The sequence below is a fragment of the Rhinichthys klamathensis genome, unplaced genomic scaffold (genome assembly GCF_029890125.1).
Source record: "Rhinichthys klamathensis goyatoka isolate OS25496 unplaced genomic scaffold, OSU_Roscu_1.1 h1tg000237l_1, whole genome shotgun sequence".
NCBI lineage: Eukaryota > Metazoa > Chordata > Actinopteri > Cypriniformes > Leuciscidae > Rhinichthys > Rhinichthys klamathensis.
Genome location: NW_026606760.1, coordinates 1,778,558 through 1,805,159, shown reverse-complemented (window position 1 = coordinate 1,805,159; position 26,602 = coordinate 1,778,558). Strand labels below are relative to the sequence as shown.

The 26,602-nt window shown below is 36.4% G+C and overlaps 1 protein-coding gene across 4 annotated transcripts in view; it reads left to right on the top strand.

Moving 5' to 3' along the window:
- Positions 1 to 26,602, top strand: part of col18a1a (collagen type XVIII alpha 1 chain a) — an 86,891-nt gene that overhangs the window by 47,473 nt on the left and 12,816 nt on the right. For all 4 annotated transcript variants that reach the window (XM_056265652.1, XM_056265649.1, XM_056265650.1 and 1 more), the window contains 8 exons: positions 10,810 to 11,351; positions 13,761 to 13,844; positions 18,438 to 18,500; positions 21,965 to 22,040; positions 25,181 to 25,305; positions 25,715 to 25,741; positions 26,000 to 26,197; positions 26,525 to 26,551. In XM_056265652.1, coding sequence (XP_056121627.1) covers positions 10,810 to 11,351; positions 13,761 to 13,844; positions 18,438 to 18,500; positions 21,965 to 22,040; positions 25,181 to 25,305; positions 25,715 to 25,741; positions 26,000 to 26,197; positions 26,525 to 26,551 — 1,142 coding nt within the window. The remainder of the gene's footprint in view (positions 1 to 10,809; positions 11,352 to 13,760; positions 13,845 to 18,437; positions 18,501 to 21,964; positions 22,041 to 25,180; positions 25,306 to 25,714; positions 25,742 to 25,999; positions 26,198 to 26,524; positions 26,552 to 26,602) is intronic.

Genomic DNA, 26,602 nt, shown 5'->3' with positions numbered 1-26,602 from the left:
TGAATTGTTGTGGTTTTCTGAATTTGTTTTCTTCTTTTAGTTAGCTCTAAAATATTTTATTGGCTAAAAATAGGGGTCCGGATTTTAGCAGCTGATACCGACTACCAATTTCTTGTCATCGTGTTCGCCCGATACTGATCATTCAAGCTTTATAAAAGTGATATGTAAGCTCTCTGTTGACTGTCACTGTTAACCCCTTAAACCCTGTAGGCATATTTAATGATTTCACGTGATTTTAAGTGGCAAACTTAAAAGTAATTGCTTATTATGGCCTATGAAAAACAAGGTATCATCAAGTACCCGGTCTCATTTGATACGTTTTTGGTAAGAAAACGTTTATATGTTACAACACTGCTGGAAAACCCCCAGAAAAAGTGATGCGATTTATTAATTTATTTTATTATTCATGCTTGAATGATGACAATTAGAAAGTATATATGACAGGTCATAAATCAAGTTTGGTCTTGTTCACAATCATGTCAACTGCATCTGGGCTAACTTTTGAACAAAAGAACTACTTACATGTGTAAGCGCCACAAAGCATAAAAATATGTATACATAGAATAAGTAACAAGAAATAAGATCCTGGCTGGTGAGTGATGATCTTCCATAGCTGTTTCAGCTGTGCGCTCCTATTCTATGGCGCACAGTAAATCAATATCTGTCAATCTGAGCGATCCAGTCTATGCACGCTCCAGCTGTAAAACAGTGTCCATTTGATTTGGTCTCTACATATCGCCCCTACCCACCATACCCGTGATCTAGTTTCCATTGGTTGAACTTTCAAATTATGTTGGAAAACACTGTTACGATCGCCATGCGATCGGTTCCTGGAGGTCCTGTAGCTTTAGGAAGCTACAAATGTAGGGTCCATTTACACAATACCATTTTCAACTAAAAACATAAAACTTTTTATGTGTTTTAGCCGTTCATTTACATGGCAATGGCGTTTTTATTTTGAAAACGGGTTTCAAAGTGCAAGTTTTTTAAAACGATATTGTAATCGTCTCTGTGTTAACTACAAAAACACGAATTTATGAAAACGGTGACTTATTACATGTTCAGTCTATATGCACGTAGTGTTTCTTTACAAAGTGACATCGCCAACTACTGGCCTGGCATACATATTTCATAGTAATTAAATTTTCACAGATCCGTGTGAACAGGGATTGTTTTGACAATGGTGTCACCTGTATGCAAAAAATGTGAAGGAAAATTTTTTTTTTTCAGTTTTTAGTACATGGTTGTCGTGTAGCGTACCCTTAATGACTATCGTCTGAGTCATAGAATGTGATTATCGCCTGATACCGATCTGAGGCCGATCGATCGGAGCATCCCTAGCTTAAAATTTTGTCTTTGTCTGTCTGTTGAGTGAAATGAAATCGAGAATGGTTGGAAATGTCCTGTAAGTTCATTGGTCAGAAGGTGTGGGAATCATGACTCTTAACCAACCTGTGAAGCACTGAATACATCCAGTATCAACACAACAGTACACGTCTGTTTAGTACATTTCATTTTCCAATGAAATAAATAGGGATCTGCTTAATATCACTTTATTTTAGCAGTTGGAGGAATTATTGGTAATGAGAGGTATGATTTAAATTGTGACTTCTCCCTGTGCATTGTAATTGCACAGATAATCATAGTTTCATACAGTACATGTGGTCAGACTTGGTAAACCTAAAAGAATAAATCCATAAGAGATTGTCAAACAATTTGCCATAAAAACACCCCACATTCTTTCTTAACCTACATTTAAGTGGGGTATGTTAGAACTGTTATTTGTCAAGTTTAGGTAAATACAGAGAAACACCTCTGCAGATTGCTCTTCTCTAATGGATACTGTTCCTTATCCGAGTATGCAGTTAGTGGTCAAATTGTTAACCTATCCATACATCACCAATAAGCTGGATATATTACATTCCTCCATCATGCATGTTAAGGCAGTGAAGTCCCTTTTACTCTGATTTATTAATAAATAGCAATGCAAGTTAAGCAGAATAATTTTTGGTGCTGTTTGTAGGCATGTTGAAAATGCCATGAGCAGTTCTTGTAAGTTAATTTGGTTTTATTAAATAAAGATGTTCAAAAAGGACTCTGATGTACTTTGCCTGGAACTATGTGTTTTTCTTATTGAAAAATTAGCTCTTTTCATTGAATAAATGGCTGGGAAGCATACACTTTGATCTTGAGTTGTTTTTGACAGTGAATGCCGTTCATTTGACTTTCCCCCCTCATTCCAGAGTTTGTTCTTAAAGGTGAAAGACAGACAAATGTTCATGTCTCTGTGGCTGGAGGATAGAACCATCTGTATTCTAATAAGTATGTCTTTGTGCTGAGACGCAGTAAATGCAGCTTTCAGGTTACATTTTTGGCAGGAGTGACTTAACACAGAATTGCTAGTCCATATGTTCTGGCTGAATTTATGATTGCAATCCTCAGTGCCAAGTAAATCCTGAGAGCATTCAGTTGGTATTTGGGTGGTTTTGTGATAAACATCTAGAAACACGGTTACAGAATAAACTGTCATGTGAAGCAAATGAACATATATAAATACACAATGAGCAAATAGAGTCATGATGAATAGCTTCGGACCATTGTTTTATATGATTAAAAAACAGTTGAGTCTCTTGCTTGAATTTCAAGTGCTGTTCAAGTACAGTATTTTTAGTGTGCTGTAAGCTGTGTTTGCTGGGGCCAAATGGCCTTTATCTTAAAAGAGTGTTTAAAAAAGACTTTATCTTCCAGACAACTTGTTATATTGACAACTTTGAGTGGACATCATGTTTTAGGAGCCCATCCAAGTAATTCTGAAGTGGCACAGTGGAAGAAATTCTGTTTAGGGTCACAATGCTGTCACATTTTATTGTTGCCTATACATTTTATTGTATAGGCAACTGCAATATACTGAAATTGAAAATAACTTTATTTTAATATATTGTAAAATGTAATTTTTTTTCTGTGATGCAAAACTGAATTTTCAGCAGCCACATGCTAACGTTAAATGTTGATATGAAAAGTTTCTTATTATTATCAATGTTGAAAATGGATCAAATTTGGCTACAAAGCCTATTCTAATATGCCCTATACTATTTAATGGGAGGCTTTGTTGTGACAATGTACCCCGTATATTGTGACTATTGGGGCATGTTGTCACAAAAGTTAAAACATGTTTTCAATGAACTTCAATTATTATTTCCCCCCCCCCCCCCCCCCCTGGGAATTAATGATAGAAATGTTTTGATAACTAAGACTATGTGAGCTGTAATCAGTTTATTTATTGGTCTTCCCTATGTTGCAAACAGGCCTTGTTTGCGTGTGTATGTTTAAATAAGCTAGTCATCAACCTTAATTAAAGTCATCTTAAATAATGGAAACATCTAAATGAAATTAGATTAGGCCAGTGTTTTGAGACATTCTAGGCTACTTGGCAGATAAGATCAAACCACAATATTAATGTTTTTTATAATGCAAGCAGCATGTCAGAGGCTTTCTCAGCGGCTGTAAAGCTTCCTTGATGGCGTCCCTGTGGTGCTGCAGACTGCTTATGTTGTGTTCATAGATTTAGTTATGCTAATTATATGGTTCTCATGTTAGCTACATGTGAAGGATTTTACATTTATTTCATTGCAAACTAAAAAGTGAATTCCAGGTGTTCTGCTTGTATTGGAAAGCGTAATTGTCACGCAATAGGTTGTTAAGCGTGACAGTGTCTAGCCATTGTTAGCTTTTGTGAGGCTCTGGGGTCATGTGCAAAGGGCAAGCTAATGTGTAACAGACTGTCTAGTCTTCCTTTAACTACAATTGATTGTTTTTTTTGTTAATTATTTGTTATTTTAAGGATTTTGCTTTGCTTTTCTCATCAGAATTCCCTTGGGGCGCACCGGTTCTAGGGAACTACCCTTACGAAAAAGAAGTTTATTCAAGTGTGCTATTAGTATACTTCTTTTAAACTAAAAATAAGAAAGTAGACTTTTTATGTACTTCTCAGAAATATACTTCAAATTGCACTTAAAGGTGCTCTATGTATTTTTTAGCGGCCTCTAGCGGTGATGTTTCAGATTGCAACAAGAGGGCTCGTGCTCGTGTGCGTGTGCGATCTCAAGAGCGAGCATTCACTACCGGCCACACGGAGACTTTCAACGCAACGGCGAAAGCATCACACAACATGCTGGAAACTCATGTAAACGCCCACTGCAACGTTACAATAATAGACTACTTTTATCAGCTTGACGTTGATCTAATGCTCCATGCTTGTACCATGATAACGTTACATTGACTGCATTTAGCCGGCATGTGGTGTTAGCATAAGGCATTTCACTAACTATTCGTGTATCTTTCACAATCAGCAATGTCAACATAGGTGAATGTATAATATGATAACGAAAACGGTGAACTAGACTGAACAATGTCAGTGTAACAGTAAGACAGTAGGAAGTAAGATTACTGTACTGAACGTGTCTGGAAATGTTTATTATAAATAATATGATAGTAGTGGGATGAGTAACGTTAGACAGTAGATCTAGTACATAAAACAAGTATACATCCTAAAGCACCTACTTTTTGTTACCCTGGAACAGTCTTTTGTATTAATTTCATGTCTCATGTAGTTTACCTTGCTATTTCATTAGAGTTTACTAATAATTCAAAAGCTCTGCCGATGTTGATCCGTGTTTTCGTCCTGAGTCGATCAGAATCACGTTTGGCCTGACGAGCTTCAGCAGATAAAACTTTTTTTTGTTTTTTTTATATTTATGTGGAGATTGGGTAGCTTATTAAATACTAGAATAGCTTAAAGAGTAAATAAAATAAGTATGGAACTGAACCTGATCTTGTACACGATAATAATTACCCTTACGAACAATACGTTTATTCAAGTGTTCTATTAGTAAACTTCTTTTCAACTAAAAATAAGAAAGCATACTTTCAGTCTACATTTTATATACTTCTCAAAAATATACTTAAAATTACACTTAAGTGTACTTGACTTATACTGAGAGAAAATTTCAAATATATTTGTCCTGTACTTGTACTCAATCTTTTGATCGAGATATACTTAAAAGAATAATTAAGTATTCAAAGTATTTAGATTCATTTCGATTCATTTCTAAATGAATGAATATAGATTCATTCATTTAGATTTACTAAAATGAATGGAACTTCTCAAAGAAGAGATTGTATTGCTTTGATGTACACTACCATTTAAAAGTTTGGGGTTGGTAAGATTTGTTTTAATGATTTTGAAAGAAGTCTGTTATGTTCACCAATACTGTATTTATATGATCAAAAATACAGAAAAAACTATTTCTATTTGAATATATTTTGAAGTGTAATTTATTTTTGTAATGTCAAAGCTGAATTTTCAGCACCATTACTCCAGTCTTTGGTGTCAGAAGGATTTGACATTTCCTTCAGAAATCATTCTAATATGCTGATTTGGCGCTCAAGAAACATTTCTTATAGTCAATGTTGTAAACAGTTGTGCTGCTTCATATTTTTGTGGAAACTGTGATTAATGTTTTGTCAGGATTCTCGAATGAATGGAAATACAAAAGAACAATATAAATCTTTTGTATCATTTAAAATTGATTTACTTTTGATGAATTTAATGGATCCTTGTTAAATAAAAGTATTAATTTCTTTCAAAGTAAAGGGGAAAAAAAATCTTACAGACCCCAAACTTGAACAGTATTGTAGCTTGTATAGAGCTAGTACACGCTACTGCAAATAGTTCTGTTAGTAGTGTGTCTACTTTTAGTAAGTTTCTCCCTCTCACTTCTGCGCACACACTTTCATCTTCTGTATGGTCCCCATCTCATATCCTCCCGTGACTGTTCTGAAAGCTTTCTCAAATAGTGTCACAGATCCTAATGGGGTTATGTAGTGTCTGGACTCCAGTGAAGCTTGTAGATGGAGCTATTAGATTTAGAAAAAAATGGTTTCATTGGGAAAATGGAAGCGATTGTGTGAGATTTCTCATTGGGTCAGAGGCCCTCCATGGACCTTTTCCACAACAATAGAGCCTCTGAGTGCCAATAGACAGTGTTCTCAATTCATTTTATAATGGATCAACTGAGAGGGCAATTCCTGCAATTGCCAAGATGACTTGACTGTCAGAAAAAAGTAAAAATGTGGAAGTGTTGTGTGGAGAATCTTGTCCTCTGTGCCTGTATTGTGCCTCCAAGGTTAAACGGGTTTGCTGGGGTAAATTGGCAGTGTTGATGTCACATTGGATCATACTTCTTTCTTCCATTGGCAAAAGATGCTGTGCAGGTTTCCAATTGCACGGAACTGTATTACAGGCTTTAATGCTGTCTAGTGTCCAATAAAAGGTACAAGTCAACAAATCTTTAATACAGGCTTATTTGGCATAATTAGGTCATGTGGCGTTTTGATTGCTGACGTTTGATAAGTGCAAGTGAATGATGCTGATTATTTAGCATTTTCTGTCAGGATTAAGAAGGAACGCCTACTAGTAAGAGGCTCTTAAAGCTTTAGGATAAACTGATTACAGCTCACATCTTATTTAAAATGCTTGATTAGAAATTGCATTCTGGCAGCCTTAGATTAAAACGGCAAACTTATGTAAACTAATCTAACATCAAGCTAAAACTAGCAGAACAAGTTAGAAGTTACTTGTTTATGTTGGCTTTAGTATATGTGGGCTTGAAAGAGAGAGTACATTTTTTCTTATTTCAGTTCAGTTTCATGCACTTTGACTCTTTCAAGTGCTATTGAAGGTGATGAATATACACTGAACAAGTTCAGCTCATGAAAAATGGGGGCAAAAACAAAAGTTTTGCGTTTATAATTTTGTTCCGTATAGTTTCAATTATGCAACAATATCAACACTTAGGCAGTTTTCAATAATATTTCAGTTTTATAAGATCATTTGTCATTTAGATATGCATCGAATACTCTTAGCATGTGAAATATGCCCTGATCAGCTATAATTTGAGAAAGGACTTCAGCGTTTATAATGAGCCCTTAAGTCATATTTTGATGGGTGACTTTGTTGTTTAACATCATGTTTTCAGTAATAAATCCACCCAGAAAGGTAATAGCAGCTGTAATAGTTTTTATTTTTGCTTTAACCAACGTATTTAGTTTCGAAGAGGTCAAGAAAAGATAAACAGGCACTTTATTTAAAACGCCAATATTTAACTCTAACAAGGTGGCCCTCAAAAATCTTCACCATATTACAGCAGGCTAGTAAAACATTGACCACATACTGATGTCAAGGTTGGTTTGTTTGGTGAACGTATGGATGCCACATCAGTCTCATCAGCAGTGTGTGACATGGAAAGAAGTTAATAGACTAAAACTAGTTACTTCGTTTTGTACAAAATCAGATCAACCAACTGACAAAATGGTTTTTGACAAAAGATTTACTTTCAGTAAGAATAAATTGTGTCTTTACTCTATAAGATCTATGTTAACAAATTAAATTGTTATTATATTTTTTGGTATGTAACACTTATTTCAATCCAATCAATTCCTGAAAAATAAAATCAAGTCTAATCCTAAATCCCCCAATACATTATGCATCAGTAAATCGGTTGCATCCATTTACTTTAAAACTATTCTGTCTTTCCTAGACTAAGTAATTATGATGCTGTCAAAAATGGAAGCACTTTTCAGTTGTAAAAATATTGAAAGTCTTTATGATAGTCGGTAGTGTCAAATATCTGGGCTGTTGTATTCATGTACAAGAGCAGACGCACATGGCCTCAGGGACTTCTTCTCTATGTTATCCCGACACACATCTGGATTCTGGCATTAGAATTTATTGCCTGCTGTCAGAAAAGCAACAGTCCAAGATTCTGGTTCCCCTAAAGTGATTTTCACAAGCCCAACATGTCTCAGAAAAAATGTAGTCTTGTATTGATGTGGCCATTAGCCATTCTGAACGCTGGTTTAGCATGTCTGCTGTTTACACAGTAACACCTGAACATGTGCAGGAATGCAAGGTTAGCTCCAAAAGCTCCTCCTCTTCTAAGCTTGTCATTATTCTGTCATGATCTAAAGACATGGGTTACTCTTTGAATAGTGAAACAGTGGTTCTCCTGTGTCTAGTTAAATCAACCCAAAGAATAGGGTTGATTCTTTGGTTTACACCAAAACCAAACGTAAGGTGTTTTCTTTTCTAATCCTTTCATGTGCAACAAAGGCAAGAGGTGTTTTGTTTCGACTCATAACAAAAAAGCACCATCTGAAGAACTTAATGATGAATATGTAAGCCCTTAAGGTCTTTGATCCTTGTTTCATAAATAAGACCATGTGGTTGTGAGTTATGCTTGGTAGTCTTTTTCAGTACTTTTATAAAGTCAAGTCATGGTTCAAAACATTTATTTTTCAACATGAAAGCAGCTCAAAGTTCTAGAAGTTGAACAAAGTCATTCTCTATGTTTCTGCAAATGATTACAAAACACACATTTATGAATTAGTATAATGTAAAGGGGGTATAACACTTTTTTTGTTTGTTTTTTGTTTTTTTAGGGTTTTGTTTTAGCTGTCTTTTCATCTTGTTTTGTTTTTCTTTTCATGCTGTTTTGTTTTGATTCGTTTCATTATGGTTTTGTTTTGATGCCGTTTTGTTTTTCTTTTCATGCTACATGTGCTTTGTCTAACAAAACAAAATCATCTTCCGTATGATAGAAAAAGGAGGGATGTTTTAGCAAGAAACACACTGTCCTTACTTATCTATATTTAAAAAAGCAGAATTGCACGGAGGATGCAGTGTGTTTGTCTGTGTGTGTGTGTGTGTGTAGGCAGGAAGGTTCTTAAGCTGTCCAGCTGTAACCTCACACCTTTCCCTCCTCTTCATGACATGTCAGCACATGGAGCCTGTGATGTTTCCATGTCTATCCTATCTTCACAACTAGCTAAATATGTCTGTGCTGAGTGATATTAGCGTGAGTTTGAAGGTTTCTATCCATGGTTCTTTAGTGCAAGCCTTTTGATCTCACCCAGCAGTCTTGAGTTTGATTTTATATATACATAATAATCATCTGCAAAAAGTAGTATCCAGTGATGTTTTTTTGTTTTATTTTATTGTGTTTTATAGAGTGTATAAAAGAGTTGTGTATTTAGAGTTCTTTTTTAGTTATTTATTGAAATTGGTTGTCTCTAAAATTTCATTTAGTAATTTAAATTATTTGTAATACTTTGTGTCAACTGCTGATAACATGGACATGGCTGATAACTTTGGAAAAACCTATATTTGTAGTATTTGGCACGAAACTGCCATTTCTCAGGTCAAAACAAGTTTTATATCCTCTTGAGTCAAGTATAAAGTACTTATTGCAGCCTCATGGGTCTTATAAAATCTAGTTTTTAGAATGTTCACATAGTATAACGCATTAACATTTTTACATTGAAGATATCAGTGCATTACATACATAGTGAATTACATTCTAAAGAAGGTCTGGGAACAATAAACAAAGGGGTCACTTTCTATTAAAACTGAGAAATTTTACTGGACGATGAATGTACATTCTTGTTAAATCTAAAGGTTTTTTTTTTTTTCAGGATATCAAAAATTCCCATATACGAGTCACATAAAATAGACTATTCTTTAGAGAGTCAGCTGTCTGTTTAATTGACACATTTTCCCTCTAAAGAAAAACTTTAGCTCACCAAAGATTAGGGCTGGATATCGTTAAAAAAAAATTCCACTGTATATCGATACCGGTACCTTGACTTCGATACCGGTTCCTGGATGATACTTTTTTTTAATACAAATTTTATGAAATCCGTTATAACAAGATTACATTAGCCTATATATTACCTAAAATAACTTTGGTTGTATTTTTCCGGGTTTTTTTTACAACATTTTTTTTTACAGACAGCACTCAAGTGCACGCATAAGCTTGCCGCAAAGCAGGCTGTCAGGAAAAAATAGCAAGGAGAAATTTTAATTGTTTATTAATAAACTTTTGACGTTTGACGTTGCTGACTCGTCATCTCTGCATTATAGTGAACGTGCTCGTATAGAGAGAAATGCACCTTTCATTTGGATTACATAATCAGAGCGTATTTGTTTTCAATTCGAATTGGTTTTCTTTAAAAGTAGACATTACAAGCTTTCTATAGGCCTATTTCTCATGTCTGTGAGGCTAGTAGCTTATACGGCGAGTTTCGGGTTCATTTGTGACACGCTCCAGTTTTTCTTTCAGTCGAAGATGGAGCAACTTTCTGCTCTTAAGTTTATTCCGTGCACTGTCAAGTGCTTCATCAGATTTGTCGTGTTGCTGGTCTTGGCAGCAGTTATCTTTTCGCAAATATTGCATCGCGCACTCTTCGAGCCGGGTGAAATGTAGCCACACTTTTGATCTTTTCCACATCTTTTCCATCTATAGGGGTTGGGACGCTTACACACTCCAGCCTCACGTGTGACCCACGTCGCTGGGCGTAACCGGTGTAAACTACTGTTTTTCCTTGATGCCTCGCCACAGCCAATCATGCCCTTACTGTAGGTTTAGAAATATGGAACCGAACGAAAAGACATTTTTTGATACTCGATGGTATCGAGGCAATTCGTTCGGTGCCTAAAAAGTATTGAACTCGATACCCAGCCCTATCAAATATATTACAGTATATACAGCCAAAAATAAAACTTTCTCACAGGATTTCACAACTAAAGTCAATACTCACTGCTTGATTTCCCATCACAGCTGTTGAACACTTTACACTAAGACTAATAAAGTGCTTTTTAACCTAGCCCGAGCCTGCTGCCCATCCCTGACCATTCACTTTTGCATTGTTCTTTGTAAAGTCCCTTCATATTCTTTTCCTTTCCTTCCACAGAAGAAAGTGGAGTGTCGCTGTTACAGTTAATTGGCGATCCTCCACCTGATGGCGTCTCCAAAGTCTTTGATAATGATAACAGCCCCGGCTATGTGTTCGGCCCAAGCTCCAATGTGGGACAGTCAGCTGCGGCCCACCTGCCCAACCCTTTCTACCGTGACTTCTCCCTCATCTTCAACATAAAGCCCACGTCCACCAAGCCTGGCGTCATCTTCTCCATCAGTGACCCAACCCAGAACATCATGTATGTTGGTGTGAAGCTGTCGGCAGTGGAGAGGGGCAAGCAGAATATTATCTTCTACTACACTGAGCCTGACTCGCAGAGTTCATACGAGGCGGCCAGATTCTCCGTGCCCTCCATGATGAACACCTGGACCCGGTTTTCCATCAGTGTTTTGAATGAGCAGGTTTCCCTCTACTTCAAATGTGACTCAGATCCTCAAGTCATCAATTTCGAGCGGTCCCCAGATGATATGGACCTGGATGGCGGGGCTGGAGTGTTTGTTGGCCATGCCAGTGGAGCAGACTCAGATAAGTTTTTGGTATGTACACAGCCCATACTTTAATATAATGGTATCCCAGTGAAAACAAGTCAAATTAAGGTTAACTTAGGCTAGAAAAAGGAAAAGTGCAATAAAATCGCTGTGGTTGAGTGACTCCTACATGATTTGATTGCTCAAATTGGCTCAAACAACATGCATTCTGTGGTTGTAAAAAAAGTCCACTCGTCTTTCCTTGTTTGAGTAGAGTAGTTAATTGCTTTAAGGAACCACAGGGGAGCAATTAGCTCCTGCTAGTTTTGTGTGGTAGTGTCCAGCAGCTGACCCCACAGCTTGATCTCAGATCAGTGAGAACCAGTGGACCGCTACCCTATTCTTTTTTCGCTATTCTTTATTTTATTTTATATCTATTTATGTTATATATATTATATATTTATATGTATTTTAAAATGTATTTTTATATTGAAAGCAATTTAATTTCCTATTTATTTATTTGTTATTTTTATGATTTTTATTAAATTATTATTCATTTAGTTTTAATTGTATTTATATATCAATTAATAAAAATATGACTTTTATTTATATATTCTATGTATTACTTATGTGTTTATTTATATTTATTTTAAAATGTTATATTTAGTGTACTTTCATTGGCTACATATTTATTTCTTTATTCCTGGATGATTTATGTTTAATATTGAGTTATTTAGAGGCATATTTGTCATGTTCCTAAATAAAAACTCAAGATACTTTTTTCTCTGGATCACAGGAAATATATGTTACGATTAGGGATGTAACGAATCGTCACACATTTTTATCGATTTTCAACCGGTTGCAAGTGAATCGTTACATCCCTAGTTACGATCTTGATAAAAATAGAGTTTTTATTGAAAACAGTACAAAGATAAGTGCCTCTAAATAACTTAATATTAAACATAAATCATCCTAGTATAAAGAAATAAATATGTAGCCAATTAAATTACATCAAAAAAATTTATTTTATATTATACTACTCATATAAGGCAGCAGATTCTTAACCAGTTGCTGATCTGTGAAGAAATGTGATTGAATATACTGCCTTGTGTTCTGCAGTTATGCTAGTGCTCTCAAGCATATTGTTCAATAACCATAGTGAGGCAACTGAGGCAGCAGGAATGCCTCATATTTCCCAGAGCTCATAATGTCCACTCAAAAGCAGATGGATCTTGTTCAGTTCAGTATGACTCCTTGTTTCATGTGGCTTCCATTTCCTGTGGGAACTCCACCATAAGTAGATGGCCATCATAATTACAGACCTGATTAGGCAGGATATGATTGCTATTCCATCCCTCTCATTAAGAGCATGTGCTTATCTGCAGAACTGTGGGGAAATCAGGTCTGTAAATCTGACCCTGTGTTGGGGCTGTAAGAGGGTCTCAGTGGAGGTCACAACGTGACACAAAAGGACAATTAAGACATCTTAAAGCTTCCTTCACTGCATTCTGCTCCTAAACCTTTGACCTTAGTTCGTGAGACATGAGAGGGGAAGTCCTGTCAGATCTTACCAGCAACTTAGCCAGAATTCCTATTACCTCAAATAAAGGGATCTTGAATGGAGATCAACTTAAAGAGATAGTTCATCTTCTTAGATACTTCTTTCTTTTGTAGACCACCAAAGGAAATATTAGGATGTTCATGCTGTTCTTGATGAACATAAATGGTTACCAGTCATGCTCCAAAAAATTACACAACCAAAGTACCTTAACAGTCGTCCATATACTATATTTCACATATTCTGGAGCCACATGATAGCTTTGTATTTGAAACAAACCAAAATTGAAGTCATTATAAATTTGCTACCTTGTTTATGAATAACGGCTTAAATGTTGCTCCTTCTCAAAGTTATCATACGGCTTCAGAAGACTTCAAATGGACTGCCTTTTATTGTGCTTTTTGTCATTTACGGAGCTTGACAGCTCTTGGACCCCATTCACTTTTTATTGTATGGAAAAGAGCAGCGTCAACATTCTGCTAAACACCTCTTTTTGTGTTGCACAAAAGAAAGTAAGTCAGAAAGGTTTGAAACAACATGAGAGTGATTAAACGATGGCTGAATTTTCATTTTTTTGATCAACTATCCATTTAATGAGACGTGTATGTTAGCCATTGAATGTAGGAATGTGTTGTTTTGGTGGATTGTATTGAATGTTATCCCCATCTGCGTTGAAATTGTGCCGCAAACTATAAAAGGGAAATCCCAGATGGAGACAGATAGCCATGTGTTTGAAAAGTAAGATATCAGGCACACATTGTTATCTGACTGCCAGCATTTCTGTCGTGGAAGGCATTAGCATGAAAAAGAGCAGTGGATTCAGTCTATAATGAGCAGCTGCCATTCAACATGGACTGTATGTCACCACACCTGCCATGACCATCAAAATAAGCTCACCAATCTGTGTTTGTGTATTCTAGGGTGTTATCGGTGATCTGAGGGTGGTGAGAGACCCTGGGGCGGCTGAGCGGCACTGTGAAGAAGATGAGGATGACTTCGATGCGGTAAGAACACAAGTTCTCTAACGAGAGCAAGTGCACTTTCACACCTGGCTCATTTGGAGCATTTGTTTTGGAACCTGATGCATTGTCTCCCTTAGTTTGGTTTGTTCAGGCATATGCAATCACACTCAGATCTGAACCAAGGTAATCGGTCAGAGATGGCTGAAATGAGGTGGTCCCGGTCTGATTGAAAATGAACTCTGGAGCAGTTCGGTTGTGGTGAGAAAGCAATCTGACCCAATGGACCAACAAACCAAGCTGTATCATAATTCATAGGGCCCTATCTTGCACCCAGCGCAATTGATTTTGTACACCGACGCATGTATCATTCCTATTTTTCACCTGACGCACAGCAGACTTTTCCCTCCACAGACGCACGTCGGTAAATTAGGGAATGAACTTGCTCTCCCGGGGGCGGTTCAACGAAAAGAGTTCCGGCGCAAACGTTCCCTGGTCCTATTATGCAGTTTCAGAAAACAATTCCGCCACAGACCAGGAAAAACCTATAGTCTAAAGTCAGTGGCGTGTTATTCAGATGTTATTTTAAGGGCACATGCTTGGCCATAATGTAGCGTGTGCACAACGCGCATACACTTTGCTTCTCTCATCTACACAGACGCAGCAGTTCTCATTTTTGCAAACCATACATAATTACAAGGAAAAATATTACCACACGAGGGAAATCATTGTGGTGACCATGAAGATGTGAAAAAATAGGCATAAATCTAGCTTACACATTTACCCAAATTATTATACGCCTGTTTAACCAGAGCTAATTTGGGTGGGTTTCTCCCATCCCCATACAATGTCACTTCTCTGTCTTTTACGGCCCTGATGAGAACGTCTGTCTCCTCGGCTGTGAGCCGCTCCTGGCGTGCGCCTGCCAAATCCGCCATTATAATAGCAATCCGCCATGGAACAAGCGTGCCTGCTTTTAAAGGGAATGTGAGAAGACGCTCTGATTGGTTTATTGCACGTTACGCCCAAACCACACCTATGAGTAATGTAGCTACTTCAGACCAACCCATTTTAGATTTGCGTCGGGCGCAAGAGTCATTTATCCCGCCGGTATAATAGCAACAGCGACCGAGATCCGCCCACAAAGTTACTTGCATGCGTTTCGCGTTTGATACTTGCGTTTCGTTAAAATAGGGCCCATAATGGGAAATGTTTTATGTAAAAAGTAGCAGTGTATGATTTTGTGGGTGTTAACATCACAACATTTATTTCCATCAAGAGAAATAAGATCTTGTATTGACACTGCAAGAGTCAAGCACTCTGTACAGTCTAGTCCAGCACATCCCAAAGACTTTCAATGAATTTAAGGTCTGGACTCAGAGGTGCCAATTCATATGTGAAAATGATTCTTCTTGCTCCCTCCCGAGTCCCAACCCACACCATGGCCATATTCCTGGCTGACAATGTCAAGATTCTTCATGCTCCATCCCAACTATTCTTTCACAATTTGAGCCTGATGAATCTTGGCTTTGTCATCCTGGAATATGGCCATGATGTGTCTTCCTACATGGTTGTTTAAGAAATGGAAAGCTACACACTCCATCAGTTTGGGTTAGAAGAACTGTTGCCAAATATATAACATGCTAGAAACATAATCATCTGTGCAATAATGATCCAATCATAGACTTTTATACATTTCATTAGCCTATTTAAATATTTTTTGGCTGGGCTGTGTATATATATATATATATATAGGGGAAATGACAGCTACATTCATATTCATATTTGTGTGTGTAACAACAGCTATATGGAGGACCAGGTCTACCATATTTAAAAATAAATACAGAAATAAATAAATGCTCAATAAATAAATAAGCATACAATTAATTGCCCCAAAAAATACAATAAACAAAGAAATGTAGGTAGAAATTAAATTATACAGTGAGACATAAATGTATATATCTCTTAATTAGCTTCTTTATTTATTCACCTTTGTAATAATTTATTTATTTATGTGCATGTTATAATATTTTTGTCTGTTTTATTCTTCCTTTGTATTTTTTTACCCTATTTATTTCTTCAATGCTATTTATTTCTGCCTGTCGTTTTTACATTTCTGTATGCATTTCTGCCTCATTATGCAAATGAGGAGGGGCTGTGTCTTAGGGGGTCAACTTCTGCCCATTGGTTGGTTAGCATTTTACTGCATCGGTCGAATCTACATGCCACCGGCCACAGTCACAACAAAGATGGCTACCTACGATGAAGTTGTCAGTGAGCTGAGGCATTTAGCAACTGTTCAATGTTCAAAGGACCACAAAAAAACATTTCAGATCTCAAACTTACAGCGTTCTAATTCTTCCAGTCTATTAGCAGCTTCCCTTAAGAGGTCGGACACTGAACGTCTGCCTGCTGAGTTTGACATTACTAAACAATGCTTCTTCTTCTTCTTCTTCTTTGGATTTTTACGGCAGCTGGCATCCAATGAGTTGCATTACTGCCACTAAACAATGCTTTATGGCGGGGAAAAGCCATGTAGATTCGACCGATGCAGTAAAATGCTAACCAACCAATGGGCAGAAGTTGACCCCTTAAGACACAGCCCCTCCTCATTTGCATAATGAGGCAGATATGCATACAGAAATGTAAAAACGACAGGCAGAAATAAATAGCATTGAAGAAATAAATAGGGTAAAAAAATACAAAGGAAGAATAAAACAGACAAAAATATTATAACATGCACATAAATAAATACTTTAAAAAGTAAGTAATTAATAAATAAAGTTGAAGATTATAACGGACAATAAATAAATAAGGTAATTATTACAAAGATGAATAAATAAAGAAGCTAATTAAAAGAGATATATACATTTATGTCTCACTGTATAATTTAATTTCTACCTACATTTCTTTGTTTATTGTATTTTTTGGGGCAATTAATTGTATGCTTATTTATTTATTGAGCATTTATTTATTTCTGTATTTATTTTTAAATATGGTAGAGCTGGTCCTCCATACAGCTACAGATAACGCTACAATAAGCTCAAGGACCTAACTTGTCAGACCATTTAGATGGATGATGGAACATAAACAGGTGTACTCTGACTAATGAGAAGTCAGTTTACTAATGTGACATGCATAAACACATTTTTGTATGCTTTGAAATGCTGCCATGTGAAAGTAAACAAAACCAAGAAACACCAAGAAAATGTTTAAAATTGTTAGACCCTGTTTAAGCAAATGATCTACAGGTCTGAAAACGCCCATAGTGAAATAATAATTTTCACTTGTGTCATCCCTCAATTATGTCTCAGCTAATTGGGAATGGGAAATAGCTACATAAATGCTTCACATTATAGCTACACAAACACACTATATTAAGTTGAGCGGTTCTAAAATGGGTGATTAAACCAACGAATAGCTAATGCAGTGAGGTGAGAAGCACTGAAATTGTTCTCTTGGACATAAAAAAGCAAGGTCTTTAAATAACCGCATACTCAAACAAGTGGATTGTCTTTTTAAAAAAGGAAAGCTTGGTGTATGCGTGTTCGGTTTTTATTGCTCACCCAGTTATTGTGTAGTATTTTTTTAAATGAGACCAGAGTGAAAGGAATAGATCACCTGGTGCACAGTGTTCCTCAGGTGACTCATCTTAGATTTGATGCGGCATTACTTTACATTTATATTTATTCATTTGGCAGATGCTTGTATCCAAAGTGACTGACAGTGCATTTAAGCTATACATTTCATCAGCTCTTTGCTTCCTGGGAATTGAACCAAAGCCCTACCAAATTAGCTAAATTTACATTAAACACAATTAAAGCTTTGTGGAATAAAAAAAAAAAACTTAAAGGAATAGTTTATCCCAAAATTAAAATGTTGTCATCATGTACTCACCCCATGTTTTTGACAACCCCGTATTATTTTATTTCTTCTTTGAAACACAAAACAAGATGTGGAGACAGAATGTCTGAGATCTTTTCCAGACGACACAATTTCATTTATACTGCTAAGCAAAAAAAACGTCATAAAATCATCACAAAAGTTTTTTCATGTGACTTGTGGCCTATATTTCAAGTCTTCTGAAGCCAAATGATAGCTTAACTGTACTGTATGTGAGGAACACATCACAAACGTAAGAATCAATTATGTTTTGTGTCAAGTATGTTAAACCTGGCGCAAAGCATCAAAAGGGGCAATTTTTGACTTTCACACAAGTCTAAAAGAGATTTAAGAGCTCAGGCAGGGAGGAAGATTATTGGACATTATGCTTAATATCTCTTTTGGTGTTTTTATATTATTTTTATTTTTGTTCTTTTTGTCCCATATTGTTTTTGTTCTTCCATGAATGACATGAGGGTGAGTAACTGTTCCTTTAAAGGAGTACCTGGAGTGTTTGTCGACTGATTGCTGTCTATCTGCGGCTGATAGTGCTTGGAATTCACTTCCATTCATTTTCAAGAAAAGAATGTGTTGCCTCAAGTTAGGTTTTCCACAGGATAAAGCTTTAATGCCTATCAGTTTGACCTATGACGTACTACATGCCCTCCAGCTGTCTAGAAAACAGTGTGATGAAATGACCCTTTCTCATTGTTACCACTCTAAGAGAATTTATGCAGTTTTCCTTTCAACCCTCAGAATCTTCAGGGATCAGGTGATTATGGAGCAAGTGGAGATGGAGACAGACCACCATCAGTCCAGGTATTTCCTTGTTATGCTTTGTTTGGTAACCATTTGAAGCCAAGCTCACATTTGTAAACTTGTTGTGATCGATTTAATGTCCACATTTAAAACATCTAATGACGATCCTGAGGCTATTTACAGAGCAGCGGCCTGTGAGTTCTGACAGGTCTGTCGTTGTACACTTGCTCATCTTCTGGGGGAAAGTCCCGGATGAAAGCTATTATCTCCAGACCAATCCCAGATGTTAAAGCCCATCTTCCCATGCCTTGTGTTACTAATCCAGAAATAGACCATGTGGAAATTGAAATGAACCCTTGCTACTGATGTGCGAGGCCCTGTCTGAGCATGCCAGAGCTAATTACAATGGAAAGAAACCAGGTGGCTCTTAGGTGTGGACTGCAAGGATTGTCTTCCATAAGAGTGCTTTTTGTTTGACTGGTTTATTCATCAGTGCTAATTGTGTAGTGCAATTTGAGAACATTTAGGCCATTTTTTGTGTTTGAATTGAGTATATTGTACTAGTTTGGAGGTTGCTGTTTCTTTCCTTTCACTTACAAGTATTTATATTTGTTTTAACATTTTTGAAACAGCTGCTTCTTACCTTGTAAATTTAAATTACATGGCTTTTGTTTGCCTTACAGTATCCAATGCATTTTAACATGCTGTGACAGAAACAGAAGTGCTGTAAAGTAAATTTTCCTTTATCTTACCGTGGAATCCATTTTAAAGGATGCCACATTCCCCCCTGGGACATTTTCCACGCTTGTTTCACAGTCAATCCAACCCTGCTTGGATGTTAGAAAGTGCATTTGAGGAGAGGGCACCTGGTGGACATGCATTTTTGCAAACTGTGTTGCATGACAGCCTCTTGTGTAGGCCTAATTTTTTGTAATCCAATTTCATGAGATTATTATATCTAGTGGAAGAGAAGGAGTCTTGTGAGAGTGGAAAACAGTTTGACTTCATTACACTTTTTCTATGAAAAAGAAAATTGAATTTTAGCATGTCTTATGCATGCGTGTCATATTTTATTAGTCTATTTTTATTTCAATCTGTTCTCAAAATCATTAAGGATACCTAGAGGAGGCTATGGTCCAAAAGTCTGGGACGACAAAGGATATTGCATTTAAATTTAGGAGATTGGTAAATGACTTTATTTAGTCATTACTAATTATAATGCAAATTATAATATAGAAAATAAAGATTTGAGGGAAAACTTGAAGAGTGAACAGAATTAAATATAGAATTTAAACTTTAGAATTACAATATTACAGTGTGTGTGTGTATATATATATATATATAGGGGGGGCTTATATATATATATATATACATATATATATATTATATATATATATATATATAATTAATTATCCATAATTATGTCAATTCTATGCCATTAATATGATTATTTTTATATATAATATGATTTGTTTGATATTTTGTATTTTCACTTTCAATACACAAATTAATTTAAATGTACCAAATTTGACATTAAAAACAATTTAATTTGACATTAAAAGTAAGGGTTTTCAGAAATTATTTGACATGTTTAGAATATTTGTATTTTCCCCACATTATAAATGGGTCTTTAGAATTTAAAATATCATCATATTTTGTGGAATCAAATAGTTTGAAGACCTCAGATCTAGACTCCTATAACAAGTTTGCTGAAGTATTCCAGCCCTATAACATATCCAGAAGAATCCAGTACATTCTAAATTGCTCTCCTGGAAGACCATGATGCAAAAAACACATGCCAGCAAAGAATGGCCCCTTTTTTAATGCACAAGGAAATATCCTTCTGTGCCGTATGATCTCCTCCATATCCTCAACTCCTCCAGCATAACTCAGTGTAATGTGTTCAAGGTCAGATTCTCCCATCTCCGCAGCAGTGACCGTGATGGCAGATGTTTAGCAGCCCCTCCTCATCTAGCCGGACAGCCCCCTAACTGCCCACTCCTGACCTCTATCTTTAGACCCCGGGACCCGTGGCCTGCATTCCCCAAGACGGTCGTTCTCTTGGTCCAAAAATACACGCTGTCAGCATCCTCTCACACTGGCCATCAGAGCACTCCGTGTCCTCTCAGTCTCCTTTTTCTCAATCCCGGCGTGAAATCTGAGGATCAGAGTGTTCTAGAACCTGATGCCTGGTATTTCATCAGTGGGTTCTGCCGTTTCAGCAGCACGTGTTTTGTAAAGTGCAAGGTCAGGCCCTCTTTGTGTCTGCGCTTCAAACGGCCAGCCCTGGCAGCTTTTCTTCAAGGAGCTTTGTTAACTGTGAGCTGTATGTCTGAATCTCCCTCCCAGTTGGTTGAACGCGGTGTGTGAGTATACGAATATCTGTGCAGTCAGTGTCACGGTTCTTTGCTTTGCCATATCAAGTGCCGTCTAGTGTTTTAAGATGGTCATCATGGTTGTATTTGTCACATTGTTTGTACATAATCAGTGAAAGGAAATTAAACTGTCGGAACAGGTATGAAAGGAATAAGCGGTGATGCACTTATTAATATTGTTTAAAGAACCCAAGAAATCATAATTAGATTTTTATGGCATTTAGTCTTTAAGGAAATGTATACTCTAGTTTTCCCCTAAACAGAGAAAAGTAGAAATATCTAAATGTCCTTAAAACAAGATAAATTCACCTGAGAAACAAATCTGCTAGACACATTAAGTCTTTTTGGAGTCAGAAAGATACTTTTTTTTTTAAAGTTAATACTTTTATTAAGCAAGGATGCATTAAATTGGTCAAAAGTGACAGTGAAGACAGTTGTAATGTTACAGATGATTTCTATTTGAAATATTTCCTATTCTTTTGGAATTTCTATTTGTCAAAGAATCCTGAAAAGAGTACTAGTTTCCACACATCTGTTTTCAACATTGATAACAATGTGATTTTTTTTTTCTTGCGCAATAAATCAGCATATTAGCATGATATCTGAATTCTGATCATGTGACTGGAGTAATGATGCTGAAACTTCAGCTTTTCCCTCAGGAATAAATTACATTATAAAACATTAAAATAGTACAATTTGAAATTGTAAAAATATTTCACAATATTACTGTTTTTGCTGTATTTTGGATCAAATAAATGCAGCCTTAGTGAGCATTTCTTTCAAAAACATTGACCCCAAACTTTTGAACACTAGTTTCTCTTTATGTAAGTGTATTTTGTCTTGTAACTGGCAGATTTTTTCCACTTTTGTGTGCTTAAAGACAAAATACACTTATTTACAAGATAAATTATTTGAAAACAAGCAATAATATCTCATGTTTACAACAGTTTTGCCGATTTGTCTTGTTTTAAGGATGCTTAGACTTTTTTACTTGGGAAAACAAGAAAAGGCGCTCTTTAAGAATGTGAATTTTTATCAATGTACAGTACATGCTGTTATTTCTGTTCATTGCATTTCAATGTTGATTGACTGTCTGATTTGCAGTTTATTTATGTTAATTGATATATTAATGATGCGTATCACTTTCAGCCGACACCTCCCTCCTCTCGGCCGATCCAGCAGCCACCGGTGACCAGCAGAAAGACAGTTGAGAAGCAGCAGACAGGTGAGCTTTGTCTGTTCAGTGTCAGGTCTGAACTGGTCTGTCTATAAAGCATCATCTAGTCTGACAGTACAGCTCATCAGTAGCATTTATTGCTCTGTTGAACTCTTAAGTGGCTCTTTTTCTTCTTGTAAACTTGGAGTAATGCATTTTTGTGCTTTTGTTGGTTAATTTACAACTTTCCTTTTGTTGATACAGTTATTTTGTTTATGAAAGAAAACATTTGGGCTGCATACTTAGCTTAGACATCAGACAATGCTTAAGTCTAGTCCCATATGCGTGTTTGAGCTGTTTTAACTGAAAGCAATTAGCAGCACTGAAATATCTTAAAATATATCAGTGCCATTGTTTTGTCTCAAGATTCGCGTCACGTTTATAAAAGATACTTAAATGTCCTAATTGCACTAAGGCCTAATCCCGGCTTAATCTAAACCCTGTCTGTGAAACCAGGCCAAAGTGTTGCAACCAGCAAGTTCAGTTTGTTAATCACCCATCTTACTCAAAGTACACTTTCCCCAACTGGTCAACCAGGTCTAAGCTAGTGTTTTTAGCAGGGTATTGAAGACAAGGAGATTTAAAATGTATTTGAGGTTTAATTTTAGTATTAATCATGAAATTGTGTGCGTTTATGGAAGGAGCCACTGTGGTATTTGGCTCCCTCTATTGGTGTAAAGCAAGGAGAAAATGTCTTTTTACATTTAATTGCAAAAGTATTCTTAAGAGGTGTGTTATTCTGATTTTATAATAGACGGCCTAAACCCAAGGATGGATTATGGCCAATGCCAATGGGGCAATAATGCAGTTTTGATGTGTACAAATCTACATTTGTCATTGTTGAAAAATGTAATTGTGACTTTTTAAGTTGTTATTTTACTTCTTATATTTGTAAAAATTGATATTTGTATAAATTAATATTGTCAAAAAAATCTCACATTTATACAAAGTTAAATTTATGAAAAGCTGAAGTTTTTAGATATAAAGTCACAATTATGAGAGATACAGGTTTTATATCACAATTACAGAATGTCACGTAATTCAATAATACAAAGTCACATAATAATAATATTATTATTATTATTATTATTATTATATATATTTTTAGATATATATTTAAAATAAGATTTGGGGGTTGTTTTTACTACCTGTGACATGGTGTGTGGGCAACAAGGGAGGCTGGTGCCCAATGGCCTTGTAGTCTGATTAACCATAATCCATTCTTACTTGCTTCAAACATCATCTACATTACTTTTAAAATGGTTTGCTATATGATCTCTCTCATAATGAGCTGAATTGGGAAGTTTTAATGAACATTAGGATCAGCCGATTCCTCTCGACAAACTTCTGGCTCCTACGGCGGCTCTCGAAAAACATCTGGTTCATATGGGGATTCCCGAAAAACTCCGGTCTCCTATGGTGATTCTCAACAAACATCTGGCTCATATGGTGATTCTGAACGAACTTCTGGTTCATATGGTGATTCCCAACGAAGCCCTGGCTCACATAGTGGTTCTCGACAATCATCGGGCACGTATGGTGGTTCTCGACAAACTCTTGACTCGGATGATGTTAGCAAGCAAACTTCGGGGTCGTATGAGGATTCTAGAAAAGCTTCGAACTCTGTTGACTACTCTCTAAGAACGTCGGGCTCAGCTGATGATGGGATACGGTATTCTGTGGAGTCCTCTGCAGGTCCAACAGGTAATAAAAAGATGAAAATCTCTCAAATGGACATGGGACATTCTGGATAGAAATTCTCAGCAGAATTTCTACATGATGCTTTGCATGAAATACTGGCAAAAAGCTGTGGATGCCCAACAAGGACTGCAGCACCCCGGGTGCAAGTGATAGTGTTGCTGCATATGTATGTTGTTTATTGCACATATGTATGTTTGTTGTTTAATGCTAGCATAATTGATATATGGCATTTGTATTGACAGATTGCATATTCAGCTGCTTATAGAAGCTTCTGCTTGTTGGCATATTCTTGAATATGTGGAGTTTGGCCCATCGTCCTTGTCTATTGTCATGTTTTATTTTTATTTTATACAACTAGATTATTTTTGGTTGAAAATCACAAAAACATGTCCAGGTCATGTTTCACAACAAATAAATTATATATAAAAAAGACAAAAGCCTTTTTAGGACTATTTAGATATTCTACATTCTGACATTATTTTTATCATTAAGCACATTTCCCCCTAAATTTCTTATTGCCATAATGTTTGTATGTATGATTTACTTTTACTGTAATAAGTCTTATTTTTATATTTCAGCGTGAAATAAATGCCACACACCAAATACTAGTATGATGTATACGTACTTAACCATTTAAATATGTAATTATTTTTTAGCATTAAGCATTTTGGTAATGAAAATTAACATGAAAACTTGTGTATATCACAGTTAATCTTAATGATCTTAGAATAGGCTTTATTTTCTTAATGCAAAATATGATTTCTTACTTATATTTTGGAGTAAGATTTAAGGGATAGTTCACCCAAAAAGAAAAATTGTGTCATTAATTACTCACCCTCATGTCGTTCCAAACCCGTAAGACTTTCGTTCATCTTCGGAAACACAAATGATCTTTTTGATGAAATCTGAGAGCTTTCTGTCTCTCCATTGACAGCTACATATAAACATTGATTAGCGAACATAAACAGAAGCTCAAACGTGCTGCGTAACACGAGAATGAACCTCATTGGTTCTTGCAGAAGCTCAAACACGCTGCGTAATACAATAATGAACCTCATTGGTTCCCGCATGTCAAGCGAACGTGCTTGAGCTTCCGTTTACCATAACTGATGTGTGAGTTGATGAATGTTTATATGTGAATAAAAGCCCAAATTCAATCTTCTTCAGAAAATTTGGACTAAACCGTTCAATTCATTTCAATAGTTTTACGATCTCTTTATGAACTTTTTGAAGCGTCAAAGTGGTAGATGTGTAGCTGTCAACGGAGGGACAGAAAGCTCTCAGATTTCATCAAAAAGATCTTCATAGTGTTGCGAAAGATGAATGAAAGTCTTATGGGTTTGGAATGACATGAGGGTGAGTAATTAATGACAGAATTTTCATTTCTGGATGAGCTCTAACTTTAATGCACGATTTTTATATTAATAAAGTCATTTTCAAATGTACAGGTTCTGTTGGTGCAAGAGCAGAGAAAGGAGAAAGAGGAGAGAAGGGTTCCAAAGGTGACAGGGGCCTTACGGGGCCAAAAGGCGATTCAGGATCTGCGTCTGGTGGCGGTGCAAAAGGAGAGCAGGTCTGTTGAGTAGTGTGAACCTCACTGAGTGTTTCTGAACATCTCAGTGTCAATTTAAAGTAATAAGAAGGAATATCTATCTATCTATCTATCTATCTATCTATCTATCTATCTATCTATCTATCTATCTATCTATCTATCTATCTATCTATCTATCTATCTATCTATCTATCTATCTATCTATCTATCTATCTATCTATCTATCTATCTAATCATCTATCTTACGTTCAGTACGTTCTATTGTGTGTGATATAGTGCACCTTTCTTTAGTTGAATTGTTACTTTGTTGTGTCCTTCAAAATTCTCAGTAATGTGTGAAGTCATTGATGGGGAGCTTGAATGTTCAGCCATCTGTTAGAGTGGTGCGAGTGGCAGACAGGTCAATCATTTTTGTCTTGTGTTTTCACAGGGTGTCGTAGGAGAGAAAGGAATGAAGGTTTGTTGCGATGCTTATACCTAGACATGACTGAGACAATGTGAATTAAAGGAATAGTTTGTGCCAAAATCACAAAATTAGATAATGAGCAATGTTATTTTGTGTTTCATGAAATTACTTTCTACAAAATTATCATTTTTGGGCTGAATTATACCTTTAAGCATCTCTCTTTAATGCTTTTTTTTTACAGACATTTATGTAGATTTTCTCACAGTAAGGCACACCCATGCTCAAATCTCTGTTACCTTTTGGTTTCAGGGCAATCCTGGTTTTGGTTATCCTGGATCAAAGGGTGACCGTGGTCCCGCTGGGCCTCCAGGGCCTCCCGGTCCCCCCGGGCCCAGTGCAGAGGTAGAGGTGAGAGGAGATGGGTCAGTTCTTCAAAAAGTGGCAGGACCGAGAGGACCACCTGGACCTGCAGGACCCGCTGGCCCTGCTGGAACTGATGGGGAGCCGGTGAGTAGCTCACAGAGAAAGGAATGGTTCAATAACTGCCTCTGTTTTCTATTAGCGAATGCATTTACATTTAAAAGGAACAGCGTTAGACCATTTTCAAGCCGCATATGTCAGAAGTGGTCTTGTGTTTGCCGTTGATGTGTTAGCACAGTAATAGATCCCTATGGTGTTCCCCATCACAAGCAGAGAATGATGTTAATACAGGTTTAAGATATGCATCATTGCAAACACAAAGGCACATTGTGTTTTTGTCCTTGAGACTATGCATAATGCATTGGGCATTGGTCATATCTGAACAAAACTAATATTCTATCCTCTCTTTTATAGGGTGACCCTGGTGAAGATGGAAAAGCTGTAAGTAATGCATTTCATAAACTCTCTTATAAAACAGCCCTGGGTCAAGTA